At 46.1% G+C, this 18,840-nt stretch overlaps 1 protein-coding gene across 5 annotated transcripts; it reads left to right on the top strand.

Moving 5' to 3' along the window:
• The first annotated feature begins 1,323 nt into the window (after positions 1–1,323).
• On the top strand, positions 1,324–17,874 carry RAB11FIP1 (RAB11 family interacting protein 1). 5 transcript variants are annotated; one of them, XM_064497861.1, is made up of 6 exons: positions 1,324–1,557; positions 6,362–6,804; positions 7,284–8,085; positions 9,051–11,387; positions 12,631–12,736; positions 14,797–17,874. In XM_064497861.1, exons 2-6 carry the CDS (start codon positions 6,435–6,437, stop codon positions 15,013–15,015), a joined length of 3,834 nt encoding a protein of 1,277 aa, XP_064353931.1. In that variant the 5' UTR covers positions 1,324–1,557; positions 6,362–6,434; the 3' UTR covers positions 15,016–17,874. The 5 variants fall into 5 exon arrangements, with proteins under 5 accessions (XP_064353931.1, XP_064353932.1, XP_064353930.1 ...); XM_064497862.1 differs by having other exon boundaries at positions 1,324–1,856; positions 11,229–11,387; XM_064497860.1 differs by having other exon boundaries at positions 1,324–1,856.
• The last annotated feature ends 966 nt before the right edge of the window (positions 17,875–18,840 follow it).

The raw sequence follows: 18,840 nt of genomic DNA, 5'->3' as shown, positions 1-18,840 counted from the left end.
ATACACCCCCTGCACACCCCATGCACACCTGTACAGACACTTGTACACACCTGTACACTGCACACCTGTACACCTCTACACACCTATACACGTACATGTGTCTGTATACACCTGTACACACCCCTGTACACACCCGTACACCCCCCCCACCCCTGTAAACACACACGCAACCCTGTATACCCACACACACCAGAACACCCCTGTTCACCCCCCGTGCACCCAAGTACACCCCTGCACACCCCTGAGCATCCCTGTACACCCCAGTACACACCTGCACTCACCCCTGAGCACCCCAGTACACCCCTGCACACCCCTGAGAGCCCCTGTACACCCCAGTACACACCTGCACTCACCCCTGAGCACCCCAGTACACACCTGCACACCCCTGAGAGCCCCTGTACAACTCCCTGTAACCCCCTGTACATGCCAGTACACACCTGCACACACCCGACCACCCCTGTACATCCCAGTACACACCTGCACACCCTCTTGAGCACCCCAGTACACCCCAGTACACACTTGCACACACCCCAGTACACCCCTGTACACACCTGTGCACCGCAGTACACCTCCCTGTACACCTCCGTACACCCTAGTACACACCTACACACCTCCCTGAGCACCCCAGTACACCCCTGTACACCTGCCTGTACACCCCAGCACACCCCAGTACATACCTGCACACCCCAGTACAGCCCTGAGCACCCCAGTACACCTCCCTGTACACCCCAGTGCACACCTGTGCACCCTAGTACGCCCTAGTACACCCCTGCACGCCTCCCTGAGCACCCCTGTACACCCTAGGACACACCTGCACACACCTGAGCACGCTGTACACCCCAGTACACACCTGTACACCTCCTTGTACACCCCAGTACACACCTGTGTACCTCCGTACACCCCAGTACACACCTACACACCTCCCTGAGCACTCCAGTACACACCCGCACACCTCCCTGTACACCCCAGCCTACCCCAGTACATACCTGCACACCCCAGTACACCCCAGTACCCCCCCGCACGCCTCCCTGTACACCTCAGTACACCAGTACAGCCCAGTACACCCCCGCACGCCTCCCTGTACACCCCAGTACACCCCAGTACACCCCTGCACACCTCAGTACACCAGTACAGCCCAGTACACCCCCGCACGCCTCCCTGTACACCCCAGTACACCCCAGTACACCCCTGCACACCTCAGTACACCAGTACAGCCCAGTACACCCCCGCACGCCTCCCTGTACACCCCAGTACCCCCCAACGGCCGCGCAGGCCCCGCCCCGCCCCGGTCTCGCGAGAGCGGCGGGCGGGGGGGGCGGGGCGCGCGGGGGGGCGGGGGGCCGGGGCGGGCGCAGACGGGCGGCGGGCGGGCGGCTCCGCTCCTCTCCCCGCTCCTCGTTCCGCTCCTCGTTCCGCTCCTCTCCCCGCTCCGCTCCTCGTTCCGCACCGCTGCGCTCCCCGCTCCGCTCCTCGTTCCGCTCCGCTCCGCGCTCCGCGCCGGGGGCCGCGATGGAGGCGGCGGGCGCGGCGGCGCGCTGGGCGCCCACGCACGTGCAGGTGACGGTGCTGCGGGCGCGGGGGCTGCGCGCCAAGGCGGCGGCGGGCGGCGGCGGGAGCGACGCGTACGCGGTGATGGCGCTGGGCGGCGAGAAGTTCCGCACGTCGGTGGCGGAGCGCTGCCAGGGCCGGCCCGCCTGGCGCGAGGAGGCCGCCTTCGAGCTGCCGCCGCCGCCGCGGCCCGCCGCCCTGCGCCTCACCGTGCTGCACCGCGCCCTCGTCGGCCTCGACAAGTTCCTGGGCCGCGCCGAGGTCGACCTGGCGGCGCTGCGGGCCGACGGCGCCCGCCGGCACTCCAGGTACCGCGGCGGGGGGGCCGGGGGGGGAGTTGGGGGCTGGGGGGGGTCCCTGGGGCGAGCTGGGGGGCCTCTGTGGGGCTGGGGAGGCCGTGTGGGGAGTTGGGGGGCTGGGGGGGAGCTAGGGGGCCCGTGTGGGGAGCTGGGGGCCTGTGTGGGGCCGGGGGGGAGTTGGGGGGCTGGGGGGGAGCTAGGGGGGCCGGAGGGGTCCGTGTGGGGAGCTGGGGGGCCTGTGTGGGGCTGGGGAGGCCATGTGGGGAGTTAGGGGGCTGGGGGGGAGCTAGGGGGCCCGTGTGGGGAGCTGGGGGCCTGTGTGGGGCCGGGGGGGAGTTGGGGGGCTGGGGGGGAGCTAGGGGGGCCGGAGGGGTCCGTGTGGGGAGCTGGGGGGCCTGTGTGGGGCCGGAGGGGGAGTTAGGGGGCTGGGGGGGAGCTAGGGGGCCCATGTGGGGAGCTGGGGGGCCTGTGTGGGGCCGGAGGGGGAGTTAGGGGGCTGGGGGGGAGCTAGGGGGTCTGTGTGGGGAGCTGGGGGCCTGTGTGGGGCCGGGGGGGAGTTAGGGGGCTGGGGGGGAGCTAGAGGGGCCGGAGGGGCCCGTGTGGGGAGCTGGGGGGCCTGTGTGGGGCCGGGGAGGCCATGTGGGGAGTTAGGTGGCCTGTGTGGGGCTGGAGGGGGGGCTGGGGGGGAGCTAGGCGGTCCGTGTGGGGAGCTGGGGGCCCGTGTGGGGCCGGAGGGGGGGCCCGGGGGGAGTTAGGGGGCTGGGGGGGAACTAGGGGGGCCGTGTGGGGCCGGAGGGGTCCGTTTGGGGAGCTGGAGGGCTTGTGTGGGGCCGAGGAGGCCGTGCGGGGAGCTGGGAGCCGGGGGGGGAGCTAGGGGGTCCGTGTGGGGCTGGGGGGGCCTGTGTGGGGGCCTAAGGAGGGGGTCTGCGTGGGTAGTTGTGGGTCTGGGGGGGTCTGTATGGGGAGCTAAGGGGGGTCCATGTGGGGAGTTGTGGGGCTGGGAGTCTCCGTGTGGGGAGCTGGGGGGTCCATGTGGGGCTGGGGGTGATGTCTCTAGGGAGTTGGGGGGCCTGTGGGGATCTGTGGGGGTCTATGTGGGTAGTTGTGGGGCTGGGGGTGTCTGTGTGGGGAGCTAAGGAGTCCGTGTGGGGCTGGGGGTGATGCCTGTGGGGAGTTGGGGGGCCTGTGTGGGGTAGAGGGGGTCTATGTGGGTAGTTGTGGGGCTGGGGCTGTCTATTTGGGGAGCTAAGGGGTCCATGTGGAGAGCTGAGGGGTCTGTGGGGGCCGGGAGGGTCCATGAGGGGAGTTAGGGGTTTGTGTGGGTATTTGTGGGGCTGGGGGAGCCCTTGTGGGGAGTTGGGGGGCCTGTGGGGGGCTGGGGGGGGTGTCTGCGTGGGTTAGCAGAGCGGTGGAGCACCAGGGACCACCCGGGTGCTGGGGAGGCCCCTGTGCCCCATGGCGGGGGGGTCAGCAGGGCTGATGGGGACCCTGTGTGTCCCCGAACCCAGCGCGTGTTTCAGCACGGCCCCGCTCTGCGCTCGAGTTTCCTTTTTAAATATTGACATGCCAGTGTTAACAATTCACACTCGGAACAACGCGGCCGACTAAAGAAACTTGATGCGTTTGAAACGCCTTCTTGATTTGAGAGAGAACAAAAGTACTGTGCAAGCTGACTGTTTGTATATTTTTCTTAATGAATGCCTTACGGAGCCTAGTGATATGTAAGGGCAGATAATTCAGTATTCACTTAACTGTTGTTCGCAAGACACCGAACTGGGAGACTTTTCCTGTAATACCGAGCGCCAGATCTGTGTCAGACTTGCTCCTTTTAATGTGAACGCTTCTGGATTACTTTAAAATCATAGGGATGGTTACTGAGACTGTTTTACTGTGAGTCGAGAGCATTCGGGCGGCGTGAATGTGCATCTGTGATGTGGTTTGAGGTAGCTGGTGAGTCACCTTCCTCTTCTAACTCACCTGAGCGGAGCCAGGTATTACGTGTGTTGTGTTTCTTGACAAAGCCACGTAATGCTACTTGAGAACTCCTAATTATCACGTAGCTGTCATTACAGGCTGTGAAGGTAGTGTCGAGCATTAACGTGTTTACGCTGTAGGGTCTAGTGCGCCCTCAGTCATCGAAGTTCGGTTCAGAGAGTCAGCCCTGTGCGGCAGGCACCTCGGGTTCTTCCAGGCTGGCTTCCTTCTGTCCGGGCCGGGAGCTAACTGAGGAAAAATATAACTTTGGTGCTCCTGGGAGAACTTAAGATCTTTCCAATTAGTCTCTCCTCCGCCCTACTGCCTTTTTCTGCTTGAAGCCCATTTCTTCTGTCGTTATGTAGTTGCTGTGATGGTGTATAGCCGTAAAGAGCTGATTTTATTTGGAAAATAAGTTCATGTTAATGGCAGGATGCATATTAATGTAATAAATTCAGTTAATAAGATTTTATGTCCAAGTGCTCCTACTAGCAATGTTGAAAAGGAAATGAAGAAAGCAATGCAGGCAAAGTTCTTTCTCTAAATGAATTATTTTGACTTATTTCAAGTGCGGGCTGAAGGAATCTTAAGCCTTCATGTGAATATGGAGGATTTACTTGCAATACATAAAATGATCCCTTACCATGTGTGAGCAGTGTTAGACAGTAGTGTTTGATGTGTTAGAATAGAAGCGGGGAGGCTTCTTTGCAGCAGGAAGGCTGCGGGAGGCTGTTTTATTCAGAAGATGACCTTTCAGAGTTTCTTAAAGGCATAGGAGTGACATTCGGTTCATGCAGGCATAGCCTAAAGCTGCTGAAAATGAGCTTTACACGATTGAAAGAAATCTGTCTAAGCAGAAATAGTTTGAAGAATGCTGGTTGCTTGCCAGAAGTCACTGATTTCATTTCGGAGTGATATGACTGTTCTTAAGACTTGAAAATGACAGTTGTTTGTAATTAAAAAGAAAGATATATTTTACTTTAAAATTTCATAGAATTTTGGAGGGAATTTGTCAGTACATTATTTACTTTCAGCAACTCAAGTGGATGTAGTGACATAATTCCTCTCCGAAATGATGGCCATATTAAACAATGCCAAGTTACCTTTTGTTGACTGTAGTTTTACTTTGGATGTCCTGCAAATAGGGACTGACTTTTCTTTCCTTTAAAGAGGCCACAAAGAATGCACACAACACATCTTGGCATTGAAACTATAAAGATGCGTACTACAGATGTAACAGATGTATAGATGCGTAATATATAGGTGTATGTTGATATAACTGTAAAGCCCAGCCTGGCTGGGTTTGGGTGTGTAGGAAGCTATGCGTTGCCATTACAAGAGCGTGGTTTTAGGGACGCGATGAACCTAACAAAATGTGACCTCACCTTATGAAATCTGTTTCCTTGAAATAATGCCTGGTGTTGTTGTCTTGTAACTTCTGAGTATGTAACTGTAGCGTGAACATATTCATTTTCCTCTAATATGTTTGTAGCAGACTTCTTGAATTATCTCCATGGAATCTTAAGTTAATGCTCATTTGCTTGAATTTACTCCTGAAGTAAATTGTGTTTTCCTATTTGCTTTCATTGCTTCCATTATGCCTTGAAAGTATTGAAGTGCATATTTGACGGGAGGTCGATTTGCCTGCTCTGGTTCCTTTGTTGTAATTTACTAGCTGCTGTGGGAGGAAAAAACCAGTATTTTCTGAGCTGCCTTTCCTATCAGTTCTGCGGAGTCAGGAAATCTGCAGCCCCTAGCACGAGACAAAAAAAATGCTGGTACATACTGTTGATAATTTTTTTCCCTGGCACTAATGTGGTTTGAATGTTATTAAGCACGACATGTGGAATGGTAATTGAATAACCACATGCAGAGAATATTCTAACAGCTCAGATACCCTGAGTACTTTACCATTTGCTCTGCATTAATATTCTGAGACTGTATTTCAGAAATGTGTAAGGTTCTGTCAGTAACGAATATTGTTTCTGATGCTGTGCAATTATTAGTTCATTAAGATAGATGAAAAGCCCCAGAAGTTCCGTAATATATTTTGGTTCTCGTTCTGTTGATTAGGGTTCTGTAGCTTAAGAAACATTAAGATAGCAACTGCAAAGAAATTGGAATGAAAGGTATGAGGGTGTGGAATATGCATTCAAGCTGTCTAGTACCAGCGTCAGTTCTCTGAGGCCCTTCTTACGCACCCACTTCAAATTCTTAACCTCTCTGAATTTCGGGAAGCCAGACGAGAGTGCAGGAAAAATGGTTTAGCTGAAGTATGTGAATTCCGTGTTGTGTGGCGCTTTTTGTTTTTTTTTTAACTCTTCCTAGTTTGTGTTTAAAAACGTTTCACTAATAACTTTAGTTGTGATGAGAAGCTGTTTTCTTTGGCATCCAGGATCATGTGATTATATTTGTAAGATTTAAGATTTTTATTTTTTTCTACACTGTAGTCTTATTCAAATGCAAATATCATCTGTTGTTCAAAATTATTTGCACTTATCACGAACTTGTTTATATAATAAATCTCCTTGTTTTTGCAGGTGGTACAAGCTTCACTCCAAACCAGGGAAAAAGGAAAAGGAGAGAGGAGAGATTGAAGTGGATATCCAGTTTATGAGGAGCAACATGACGGCCAGTATGTTTGATTTGTCCATGAAAGACAAGTCTCGCTCTGCGTTTGGCAAGCTCAAAGACAAGCTCAAAGGAAAGAGGAGCAGTGGGCTTTCTGACACGGCATCAGAGATTGTTCCGAGCCCAAGTCACTCCCTAGCTGACAGCGAAGATGAATCAAATGAGAAGGAAAAGAAGAAATCGAAGTTCAAAACACTGTTTTCCAAACCTGGTCTGCAAAAGACTTCTCTCTCCCAGTCCATGTCAGTCTTGCCTACACATCAGCCTGTAACCGAGAAAGTTAGGCTTAGGCCTAGTGACTTTCAGTCGCAATGGGATGATGAGGAATCTGAGACATCTCCAACCTCAGACAGTGAGTATTTGCACTTGTTGCACTGATAAAGTGCAAGCACTATTTCCAAAGCTTTGCTTGCTGTTTTCACACTTTCTAAAATATTATTTAGGTTATTCTAAATGAACAAATCAATAATAAGTCTCTTCTGTCCAAGCTGGTGTGTATGTATGTAAGCAGTTAGACATTCACAGCTTAAATTACCTTGTGATAACTTAGAGACTTGTGGGGCTGCATGAGCAACGTCTGCGCACTTTGGTGGTGCAGTTTCACAGTAAGTGATCTGTGGTGTTTTTAGGTAACTGAAAGCTATGTGTGAGATCCAGTATGCTGAGGGTTTTGGGGGTAAGGGACCTGAAAGATTTGGAAGTTTCTAGTATAGCCAGACTCCTGTGATGCTTCTCTTGTGATCAGTTAGGAAGTGCTGAGAATGTAGTAATGAATGGATGAGCAATGGGCCGCCTTCTGTCTTGAATGTCTCCCCCATTTTTTTTTTCCAGAAACCTTTAGAAACACCCTTGAAGAGAAGTCATCTTCCTCTCCTGTATCTAAATTTCATAAAATAGCAAGTTTGGACAGCAGGCAACTAAACCAAATAACCACTAGCAATACCAAGAAAGAAGGTCTCTCTCTATTTGGTGGCCTTAAATCCAAAAGTGATGCTGTTTCCAAGTCTAGTTTGTGTATCAATGGCAGCCATGTTTACATGGAAGAGAACACGCCTAAGGACAACACTCCAGCCTCTTCCCCATCCCCTCACAACTTCAGGAGGAAGCAGCTCTTTGCTTCAGAAGAGAACCTGTCTTCCAAATTTCCTAAAGGACCTGAAGAGACAGGAAGAACATCTCCTAGCGGTATTTTATCTGGGTCTGCGTCGCTGGAGACTTTTAAATCTATGAATTTACCATCATATAAATTGCTTAGCAGTGAAGATTACACAGAGACCAATGTTCCTCTGACTGTTGATATTACTAAAGAGAACAAAAAAATGGACCACAAAAAGTCTGCCTTATTCTCTCTGGTCACAGGGAAAAAGGAAGCAGTGAAAAGCAGTGATGTTGAAAGTGTTCCAGACAGGACTTTGAAGGAGGAAGAAACCAAAGTTCCAGAAGAGAAAAGTGAAGAAGAAACCAAACATCTTGAAATTCCAACAGATTTAAGCAAAGGAAATCCTTCCAAAAATAGTAATGAAGAAGAAATCTTCAAAAATAAGCAACCACTCAACCCTTTTGAAGAAGACGGGAAACCTGAAAAAGCTGCTGCATTGGCAAAGACAGCACAGACTAAAGCTGTCAAACCCAGGTCAGTCTTGTTTGTTTCAGTTGTTGATATAAATAGCTAAGTGCAGAAGTTGTATGCTTTAGCTGGAATGCTGCTTCTGAAGTTATGCTGTGTGCTGTAGAGGTGTTTTACTCTGTAGGGTATCCAGTTTTTTTTATGCTAGACATTAAGACACATTGATAGCAGTTAGTAACTTGAGTTTTATCTAAATATGAATGAGACTGACATAATGACGTTCCTCATAAGTGATGATGAAGTAACAGTTCTGAGTGTAAATATCTTTTCAGATATTATAGAGGTAACTTTTCTTGCCGTATCTCTTGCAAAAACTAACATTTTACCTAAGCTACGTGGTTTGAAATATACCCAGGATCTCAAATACCAATTCTAACATCTCCATTTTTCTCTTCTGTGCTATGGTCTTCAAAATAATTAATCTTGGAGCCCTTCTGCTTTTGGCATTGTTCACAGCAACGTGAAGTACATTTCTGTGAATCTGTACACAAAGGCTTTTTCGGAAATTCTGCTCGTGTCCTTCATATATATACATGTGTGTTCTCACATGTGTATATGCTTCATATATATATATATATACACATATATATGTAAGAACCAATGTCCTACTAATAAGGCTGTGTATTGTGTCTGTCTTTAACATCCTCTTTTCAGCGCTTCTCATGTTTAAATGCCTTGCATATGTGTCTTATTAATAAAACTGCTTGGGATGCAAAAGATGAGATAGTTGCTTAGAAGCAGACAACACAGTAATCTAATTGTGCAAACTCTGCAACAGCAGTGTTCTGGCATAAACCCAGTAGGATACGAACAATCTTTTAAATATCATTAAGGCTATTAGGCTCTTCATGTCTCTTGCAGTCTAATCCATTTGCAGTGTGTTAGGAATTGGAGTCTGGTGCTAAAGCTTGTCTGGTCCTGCCTCGTGTTGCATCTGCAAGTGACATGCAAGTTTTTTGTCCCTTTTGCAGACTGGGCGTGTCTTCAGAGGAGGAAACCAAAGCCACGCTTCCTATTCTTGCACCTGATTCCCTTCCTGCTTTCCTTCCTGCACTCCATATCAGTAGTGACAATAACCCTTTTATTTCTAAAACGGGACAGAAAGTCAAAGTGCCAGACTCTGAAAACATTACTAGTTCCTCTGCACCTCTTCCTCCTTCTCCTCCTTCTGCTGCAGAGCTTTTGAATAGCAAGAACCCCTTTATTTCAAAGTGGGGCAAGGAGTCCAAAGCACTGGATTCTGAAAGCATTGCCAGTTTCTCTTTATCCCATCATCTTGCAGCTTCTGTCCCTGAAACATCTCTTTCTGTGCAAATCTCTAGTAGTGGTAATAATCCTTTTACTTCTAAATGGGGACAGGGCTCACAGGATCAGGATTCTGAAAGCTCTAATGCTTGCGCTTCTTTGGATCTCTCTCGTCCCCCTGCACCTTCTCTTCATTCTGACTGTCACTTTAATGACAATAACCCCTTTGTATGCAAGCTTGGGCGGGAACTAGATGCACCGGGTCTCAAAACTGTTGCTGCTTCTTCTCCTTTCTTGCTTCCTTGTGAGGAAGACTGTTCCTCAGTAGAAAACACTGGTAATCTGAAACACTCTCTTCATGTGGCTTCAGGGAGCTCTTCAGACCTGGCTCTAACTAGTAATGTAAATACTGTGTCAGACTCTCTGAACACCCTTTCTGACAGCTCTGGCCTGGCTCCAAGGAAACAATGGGGTTCACCAAAGGTTCAGGTAGAGACATCTTTAAGTAAGTTAGGCGATAGGAAATCTGCGACCTTTCTCCTTGAAGAATTGGAAGGTATTACAGCAGGTACTGAGGGTTTGGATGAGCAGCAACGTGCGGAACAGCACTCCGATTTCAGTGAAATGTTATTCACGGAATCAGACGGAATAGGGAAGAGAGCAGGGTTTGCTCGCAAACTGGAAACAGAGTGCAGCCCATCATCAGAACTCCCTAGTGACAGCATAAGCTCCACTCAAAGCGAGGAGACCACTGTTGAGGGTGATGTGGAAACAGGCAGTACAAACAGTGAAACCAGCATGAAGGATGCCAGACATCTTGCATCTCTCTCGAAGTGTGATGATAACCTCTTACCAGGGAATGGTGCTGAACAGCTACCTCCTGCTAAGAGCAAGCTAAATGAGAAGCAGGAAATCTTTAGTGAAAAGAGAATGGAAGAACGTAAACCCATGTTAGAGACCGAAGCAGCTCCTGATAAAAATGACTCCTTGTCGCAAGTGGGACCTACCAAACCAACCTTGAGAGTTTGCACGCTGCCCCCTCGGGAAGCTGATGTAGGAAGAGCTGACAGTGAGGCTAGTTCCGTGTTTGTCATGCCAAAGCCAGCACCAAGACTGTCTTTATCGCTGAAGCCATGCACGCCAGTTTCTGAGACTGATGAGTTGAGTGGTGCTGTGCTTTCTTCAGATGACAATGTAAAATCTGCTTCTGGGCTTCCATTACACAATGAGAAACCCTCAAGTGCTTATGGATGCCCCCCCAGAAATGGTTCATTAAAAACTGTCACTCCAACAACAGATCTTAGAGGTGATAGCAGTAATAGTCATTTAAAGTATGAAAATGATGATTTATTTGACTCTCTTGCAAATCTGAAGTCTGCCATTCCAATTGCTGGAGATCATGGTTTGAAACTGGCTAGTCTTCCTGTTATTCTAGAGGGAGGCTCTGATGATGAGCTGCTGGAAGACTGTCAGGAGGAGCATAATGTCACTGCAGATGATAAAAACATCTTGGAGGCTGGAAAGCAGTCTATAGATTTAATGCCTTTGAGTGAAGAACTGAAAGAGCATTCAGATAACAGTTCTCCTGCAGAGAGTGTAACTCTGTCTGCTCAAGAAGGAGGAAGTGCCCCTGATGTTTGTAATTCTAGCAAACTACCCGTGCTACCCGCAAGAGTGCATGTTTTCAATGCAAATAATAAGATAGCTGACTTAGGCGTAGGTGTGGCGACATCTCATTCCAGCGAGTGTAATAGTCACTTTGAGAGACAAGAGCTAAAAATAGATATTGGTGTTGAAGAGAGTGCAGAGTGTGATTTCCTTGAGCCCTCTTCTTCTTGTCCCTCTGTGTCTAGTTCTTCCCAACCTTACTCTTCCTTTCATTCTCTCCCATCTCACACTGAAAGTAATAGAGCAGAATCTTCAAAAAAGCCAACAGCAGAGGGCTTCGCTGATAAAGCAGAAAATTCTGGCAAGAAGAAACTTCTTCAGGCATGGGTTTCACCCTCTGAAACATATCCTAACCAAACTCAGCAGAGTGGTGAAACCATGTCTCCTAAGCACAGGTGAGAGAATATGGGAAATACCAGCACTGAGATACTCCTGTGTGTGTGAGCCTTGCTTTCCCTTCCTGTGAGCATGGATCTGTCTTTCCAGCTGCAGAAATGTATTATTTTTTGCAGTGATATGGCATCATACAATCTTAACTTCCTCTGACCTGTGGATTTGTCGGGGCCTGCGTCCTATCTTGCTAATGTAGGATCACTGCTGTAATTTAATGAATGACACCAGATTAATCTGTCTGTCTACTCAGTAGTGAGAGCGCTTGTAGGGCCCCGCTGTTCATAACAGCGCTACCTCTTATGAGTTCTGGCTGTTAAGGAAACTCAGTTGCAGGTCATGTATAGAGTCGTTCAGCCAAATTTGGTTAAATAGACTGGAGTTGGCAGTATTTCGGAAATTAAAAAAAAGGTCACAGGTAGCCTTATAAACGAGGATGCTTGCTTTCACAGTAGAGCTAGATGAATGAGCCTTAAAGTGAATTGCAACAAGCTTACGTGATGCAGCTACAACATTTAGCTCCTAAAAATGTGTGGTTGCTTTCTGGAGCTGTCTGCAGCTCCTTCTGCCTGTTGGGGTACTGTTGTCTGAGGAATAGCACGTTACCCTCCTGACTCGGTGGTACTTTCTGCTAAACTCCATCGAGAGTATAGGATGATTCTGGTTAGGCATTTGCTGAGATACAGCTCAAATAATTTTCCTCCCATATTAAAATCGGCAATACAAATCCTGCTTGAACATGTGAAGATGGCACATTTAACCAGGCTCTTTTAGTAGTTTATGGCACAAGTTCAGTTTGTGTAAGACAGAATTCATGTTTGTCCCAGGACCGTAGGTATTTGGTATTTTGCAAGAACCACAAATATGTCCTTGTTAAGAACAGGCTTAAACATTAATGCATAAAAGACCAAAGTAACTGCTCCTGTGTATTGCCTTCTTATGAGGACTGACCTTGCTTTTCTTTTGTAACATGCTGTTCAAGGTGTATTTCCTGTGTTACTACTTCTTTATCTTGAATGCCTTAAGTCAATAAAACAGTAGAAAGAAAACTGGAGTGTACCTATATAGAGCCTGTAATTTAGACAGAAATGCCTTGTCTTCTTGAAGCTGAGGTTTTTTTATAGAGAGGAAGGGAACGGTAGGAATTTCCCCTAATTTCTTGCTATATTTGTTTTTAGTCTGAAGATCTGTATAATGTTGGTGTGACATACGCTGCCTAAATAACATGCGCCTTTTTTAATGTTACAGACTTCAGCCTGTGAAGCCAATGAATGCCACAGCAAGCAAGTCTCAAACTAAAAATATGAATGTCATCAGCGCTATGAATGAAAAACTGCTTGAGATGAGCGTAAAGGTATGGAAGAAAGTGGCACTTTTTTAAGCCTAGGCACTAAACTGAGTAAAGTTCATGTTTTTGGGATAGTTCGTCTAGGCTCATTTCATACCATATCTTGAGCAGAAAAAGAACAGTGGTCATGCTCAGACCGTGGGCAGTCCCCAGTGGTGGAAACAGTTTTTAAATAGCTTTTCTGCAAACTGATCTATAATAGAATTGAAGCCTCTTGGTCGTGCAGGGGATTCTCAGTGGAGGGAATTGGGGAGTGCTGTCTGATTCCCAATGAGTAAGTGGGATGTGCATGAGGCAGTTACAACAGGAATGACAGGCGACTGGTGGGCTTTGCTACCTCCTGAAGGTAGGTCCTGTTTAAGATGTGTAAGAGCTGTGTAATTTGTCAAAAATCTTTTTTGGAGATCCCAAATGAGTTGTCATTTTTTTGGGCATGATCTGTCCCCAAATCTGCTTTTCACCCTGAAATACAGTATGCAGCTCTTAAAGCTGAGGAGGCAGGAGAAGTTAGCCTCAGGGTGGCTCTTGCCTTGTAATAAGTTCCATTAATATCCTGCGCAGTTTAAGAGACCAGACACATGCTATTAAAGCAGGGTTGCTTCCTAGAAGTGTGGCTGTGCAACTCGTGTAGTTGCTCAGATTTAAAGGATTTTTTTTTCCCCACAATCTTTATCCCGAAAGAGATCTGTAAAGTGAATAAACCTTTTTTTGAAGAAAATGGTGGTTTCAGTTGCACCACACGGCTTGAGTCCTAGCTTAAAATTTGTATCGATCAGAATTGCACAGGAGCACCTCTGGGTCAGCAGAGAAAAATACTGGGTTTCATGGTTGTGTCTCAGGGTTTTTTGGAGATTAAGGGGAAGTAGTACCAAAATAGCTGTAGTGCCTCCTTCTGGCATAAGTGGAAAAGAAGAAAATGCAAGTTAAATATTAAACAATTTAAATTGGCGTGTTATTTTTTTAAGTGGATTGGAAACTTGTAACTGGTGATACCACATTCAAAATTACACTTGATGTTGCAATCACGCAAGCCTGTTGTATGAGTACTCCCTGCACAGGTATTGCCTAGGCTAATGTTCTGTGTTTGCATCTCAGAGCGTAGTTTGACAAATTGGCAGAAACTGCTAAGGATTTGTCATTCTTGCTTAAAAACCGAAAGCGGACTTTCAGGAGAAACTATGTCATGATGTGTTTTTTACAATGTAAGGATTAAATTTGAAAGGGCTATTCGAGTGTTTCTTGCTATTTAACCTGAATTTGGCTTTCACAGTCTTTGGTGTGTTTTAAACAATAGCTCTCCCAGTGCTTGTTGATTCAGAAAGTGCTCTAAAAAGTTTTTTGGTAGTTGGTGATGCATGGCTGTAATTGTCATGCATCTTCACTAAGCTAAAATGGACTTTTTTTGCCTGGAGTCAACATGATGTTCTTTCAACATAAATTGCAGCAAGGTGTTGAATTATAGAACTGACATTATACAAAGTTTTTTATGCTAAGAGTTTGGCTACTTACCTTCCATAATGGCCGTCTCATTCTGAGCCTGCCTTCTGTTGTGGAGAGGACTTCCTAAGCTCCTTAAATTGGGTTCCTCTGCCATAGCCAAGTAGCGTTTATTTACTCTGAGGCAATTGTTCTTCCCTCCAATACTTTCAAAAACCTATTCTGCTTTCTGGAAGTGCGTGAATATATAGTGTTAAAGTACTTGAGATTTGCTAATGGCCTAAAGAGTGCTTTGTAGTGGAAAGCTTGTCTGGCCTGGCCTGCCAGCCTCTCCCTGTCATTGTTAGTACTTAAGTCATTGCGAAGCTTGGCTCTGAGCAGCCTGCTCTTCTTGATCAGTAAAGCTTTAATGAGTGATGTTCTGAAACGTCATTTGCAAGGGACTTTTGATAAGACAGGAAGCTGAGGAATACCTTTGAAAAGCAATTGTGTTTCTGCAAATGCTGTGTGTGAAAATGTTCATTGTCCTTAAAAAAAAAGATCCCACTCAGCCACCAAGTTGCATGCTATTGTTAGTTGGAAATGCCTGTATATCTACAGTGATCCTGTTTTTGTCTTCTCTCTTGAAGAAATACAATCCTTCAGATCCTGGCTATGCTTATGCTCAGTTAACACACGATGAGCTGATCCAGCTGGTCTTGAAACAGAAGGATACAATTATCAAGAAAGAACTCCAGGTGCGTGAGCTTGAAGACTACATCGATAACTTGCTTGTCAGAGTCATGGAAGAAACCCCAAACATTCTTCGTGTTTCAACTTCCGGAAATAAAAAAGCTGGAAAGATATAAAAGTTCTCTGAACTTTGAACAAAGGACTGAATTCCTGCCAGTGGAGTTTGATCAATAAGGAGACAATATGAAGTAGGTGGTACTGGTGTGCTGCCCACAGGAAATTACATTTTTCCTGTTTCTGACTTGAGCAACTATTAGATTGATTTGTAGGTGCATCAGGTCTTATATATAGAGTTCAAAAATGGAGTCAACTTCTCATATTTATTTTTTGGTATCTCTTTGTTATTGGGGAGGATTTGTTAAGGAATCTAATCCGCAGGCTGATTGTGATGTCAGGGATGAAGGGTTTTTTTGACAAGCTTTGCCAGCAAGGTACTGATGATCCTTTATGAAGATTTTTTTCATGGTTCTGTTTCTTAGCAACTTTGACGGATCAATTATTCTTCTTTCCACACTGTAAGTTGTAGTGCAATATAAAGCCTTGTACAGTAGAGCCTGAGGGTCTGCTTTGCTTTGAATAACTACACTGGAAAAGTTCAAAGAGTTATGCTTCAGAATAAGACTGCTTGAGCTGTATTTTAAAACCATTTAATGCCCTAACATTTGAATGCAAGTTAACTCCTAGTTTGGAAAGGAAGAAGCAAAGCTAAAATACTGGCATAAATTAAATATTGCTTCAAGGGTGTTCTCCAAGAAATATTAGTGACTTTGGGCCAAAGGTGTAGTAAATTAGAAGCTATTCTTTCATAGTCATTGAATTCCTGATTTGAAGGTTGTTCAAACAAGGGAGGCAAAGGTACGCCCAGTTTCTGTTCTGTATTCTTAAATAGGTATGGACTTTGCAGTATGTGTGTTTGGCCTGTGTCTCTTGCTGTATGAAAGTTCTGTGACAACCAGGATACTATACCATTGCAGTTTATTAATTCTAAATACCTTGGATTTTGGAACTGGGGCTTACCTTGGAACAGCTTTCAAAGGTGACCAGTCTTATAATACTGTGTTTCATACATTCCTTATACATCTAAGAAAGGAACCAATTCACCCTCCCTTTGGGATGGGAGTCAAAATGCTAACTCTCAAATCTGATTTGGTTTTCTGTGTGGTTTGAAGTTCAGAATAAGATGAAACTTTTATGAAGCTGAAAAAGTGTGTTGGTTTTGCAAGACAATCAGATACTTCTGTCTGCTTCCTTAATTTGTGGCCTGTTTGCAGCTTATCTTCACAGCTCTTGGATTTGTCAGGGTTGCGAGGGTCTGTGATCTAATACCAGGGAATGGCTTGGAAAGAAGTCAAAATATTGAAAGAGTAGGTAGCAGAGAACTAAAACAAATGCTCTCACTTTCTGAAGTGGAAAGGGTTGCTGGAGTCACTCTACATCTCCAAAGGGGTGAGTTTCTAACAAAATATTCCTACAGCAGAGCACTTTAATGAGGGATAAGACTGGCTGGATTGACTACTAACTTGTTAGTAGTCTGCATAATATTTTCATAGAACACTGGAAACTACTGGAACCTTCTCAAATACTGTAATTTTGTAGTGAAGAGTAGTTTAATATATTTGCCTAGAGATGTATACATTCTTTGGAAAATACAAAAAATGATGTTAATTACATTTGTTACTGTAAACTGGCTAATTACCAAAGTATGGCCTAGCAGTTGAAGCTTTTCTGATGCAACTCTCCTTCAGAGGAAGCTAGAGCTGAAATAAGCCTATTGCTTTAAGCATTAAGAGTCTTCTAAGACTTCAGGTACTTAATAGAGATGAATGCTGAATTTTTGTTTGAGCAGATGTCTCCAATGAAGGGGTAGCTTTTTTCTTTTCTTTTTCTTTTTTTTTCTTTACAGTACCCTCTTCTGTGAATGAAGGGTCTGAAATGCAGAATTTTTTAGTAACATCTTCAGCTCTTGGCTGGTGGTTTAAATTTTGAATGGTACTAGTTGGCATTACTGAAAACTACTGCTGCTTTTCGTGCCTTGAAACAGTGAGGAAGATGAAACATTAATTTCAGTTTCTTCCTTGTGCCTCAGTGGATCTCTGGAAAGAAATGGTTTTCTATACCTCACTAATAAACCTGTCTTCTAGACTTTATTCCACAGCTTTGACTTTCTGATTCAGAGAATCAGAGAAACCAATAGTGCCTTTGAATGATGGCTTAACGGTTTGAAATCAAAAATGGTATTATCGGTAGTCATAACTGGACACCTGTTAAGCAAGACTTAACTCTTGCTTTTTACTGGCCTTATTTTAAAGTAATATGGGTACTACTTTGTCTTTGGCTGCTGAAATCATTGCGATACTGTGTATAATGCTTTTGGAATAAGGACTTTATGAAGCTTATACAGCTGATAACGTGCATTCCTGTTGGCAAGAGTGCGTATCTGGAAGTCATATACACACACATGCACACAAAATATATGTTAATAATAATCTTCTTAAAGATAAAGCCTTAAAATAGCCTTTCTTGGTAGCCTTTTTGCCAGTTATGACTTTATCCAGTCATGTGGACTCCAAGTTCTCTGGCTTTTGCAGCCCGGGTTGTTCTCTCCTGTGGTTACAGGCGTTAAGTCTCACATCGAACAGCAGGAGTGCTGCTGCAGGGTGACAGTCCTGTACAAGCCACATTTTTACTTCAGTAGCTGTGAAAATGTTGCACAAATCTTGTACCTCAATCTTTTATTGGCAATACTATTTAAAGCCTTTCTTTGGTATAAGGGGTTTGGCATTTTATGTCAAACAAGGTGCTTAGCCTCGTGAGTAGTGACTTTAAGGCTTGAGAATTGAGTGTATTGTTTTATTATTGAAGGATCTGAATGTATCTTTTCCTGTTTATACCATCTGCTTTTACCCTGGATACCTATTTGTTTTTAAATGACCTTTGGTTTTGTGGAACACTAAAATAAAAATATCTTAAATCCAGTGTTCTGTTCACTTTGTTTTTTCATAGTGAATTCTGAGCTAGTAGTTCCAAAAAGCGGAGAATGCTCTATCCGGAGATGTGGGGGATATTTGAATGCTGCTCAGTTGGAGCCTCTGGCTTGTCCAGCTTCTCTTGTAGCAGTTATTTCTAAGCATTTTTTTTCTGTGACCATCGAAGTCATCTGATTTCTTGATAATTTCTCCTAACTGAAGTGTAAGATGTGCGTTTTCACTCTTCCTGCATGTACTGCTGTCTCCTCGCAGACTGTTCTGGTGGCAACATGTGGCCTCATGGTTTGACTTTAGAAATCAGCTCAGGCTGAAGTTATTTGGGCCGTGTGGGGGAGGATCCACTAGACTGGTGCTGTGGATGAGTGTTGTGCATATAGAAAGCAGGTTAAAAATGCAGTGGTTGCACATCAGTGACCTGCAAAGTGCAACTGTAGTCTGTGGAGCTAAAAGAGGAGAGCCTCATCCATTCCACGTGACAAGCGCTGCTGCCTGAAACTCCTCATCCTCCAGGTATTTTTGGTTTAGTTCCATCCCTGGAGGCAATCGCTGCAGGAGGTTCACGTAAACAGCTCGTGGGGTGGGGAAACCTGCTCGGCAAGCTCGCTCGGCATCACGAGAATCAAGAGTTTCTGTGAAGCAAAAATGTGTGAAAGGTTTTCGGCCAGAGGCCGGAATGTCCCTGGCAATAGCACTGGTCCCTCAGACTCTAATTGTAATGGCCTTAAATGCTGGGCAGCGGAATAGAAAGAAAGAAACGCAGAGCCAGGTGGGAGAGGTAATCAGCCTTCCACTGTCTCGAGGACCTTTTAGAGTGAAACCTGTTTGTGCTGCAGGAGCCTTAAGTGCTACCGTGCTGATCCTCGCTGCTGTCAGCGCCGTGTCGATGACCGGCGTAGCGAGCACGCGCTCCGTGCTCTGCCGGTGCTGCCGTCCGCAGGGCGAGCGGGAAGGCGC

The sequence above is a fragment of the Dromaius novaehollandiae genome, chromosome 26 (assembly GCF_036370855.1).
Source record: "Dromaius novaehollandiae isolate bDroNov1 chromosome 26, bDroNov1.hap1, whole genome shotgun sequence".
NCBI classification, from domain to species: Eukaryota; Metazoa; Chordata; class Aves; order Casuariiformes; family Dromaiidae; genus Dromaius; species Dromaius novaehollandiae.
This window is presented reverse-complemented; position numbering and strand designations above follow the sequence as displayed.

Excerpts from the sequence above, each read along its gene's own strand:
- RAB11FIP1 (XM_064497860.1), top strand. The coding sequence starts at position 1,510 with ATGGAGGCGGCGGGCGCGGCGGCGCGCTGGGCGCCCACGCACGTGCAG. Across the intron at positions 6,805-7,283 it reads GACATCTCCAACCTCAGACA|AAACCTTTAGAAACACCCTT; the intron begins GTGAGTATTTGC and ends TTTTTTTTCCAG. Across the intron at positions 12,737-14,796 it reads TGCTTGAGATGAGCGTAAAG|AAATACAATCCTTCAGATCC; the intron begins GTATGGAAGAAA and ends TCTCTCTTGAAG.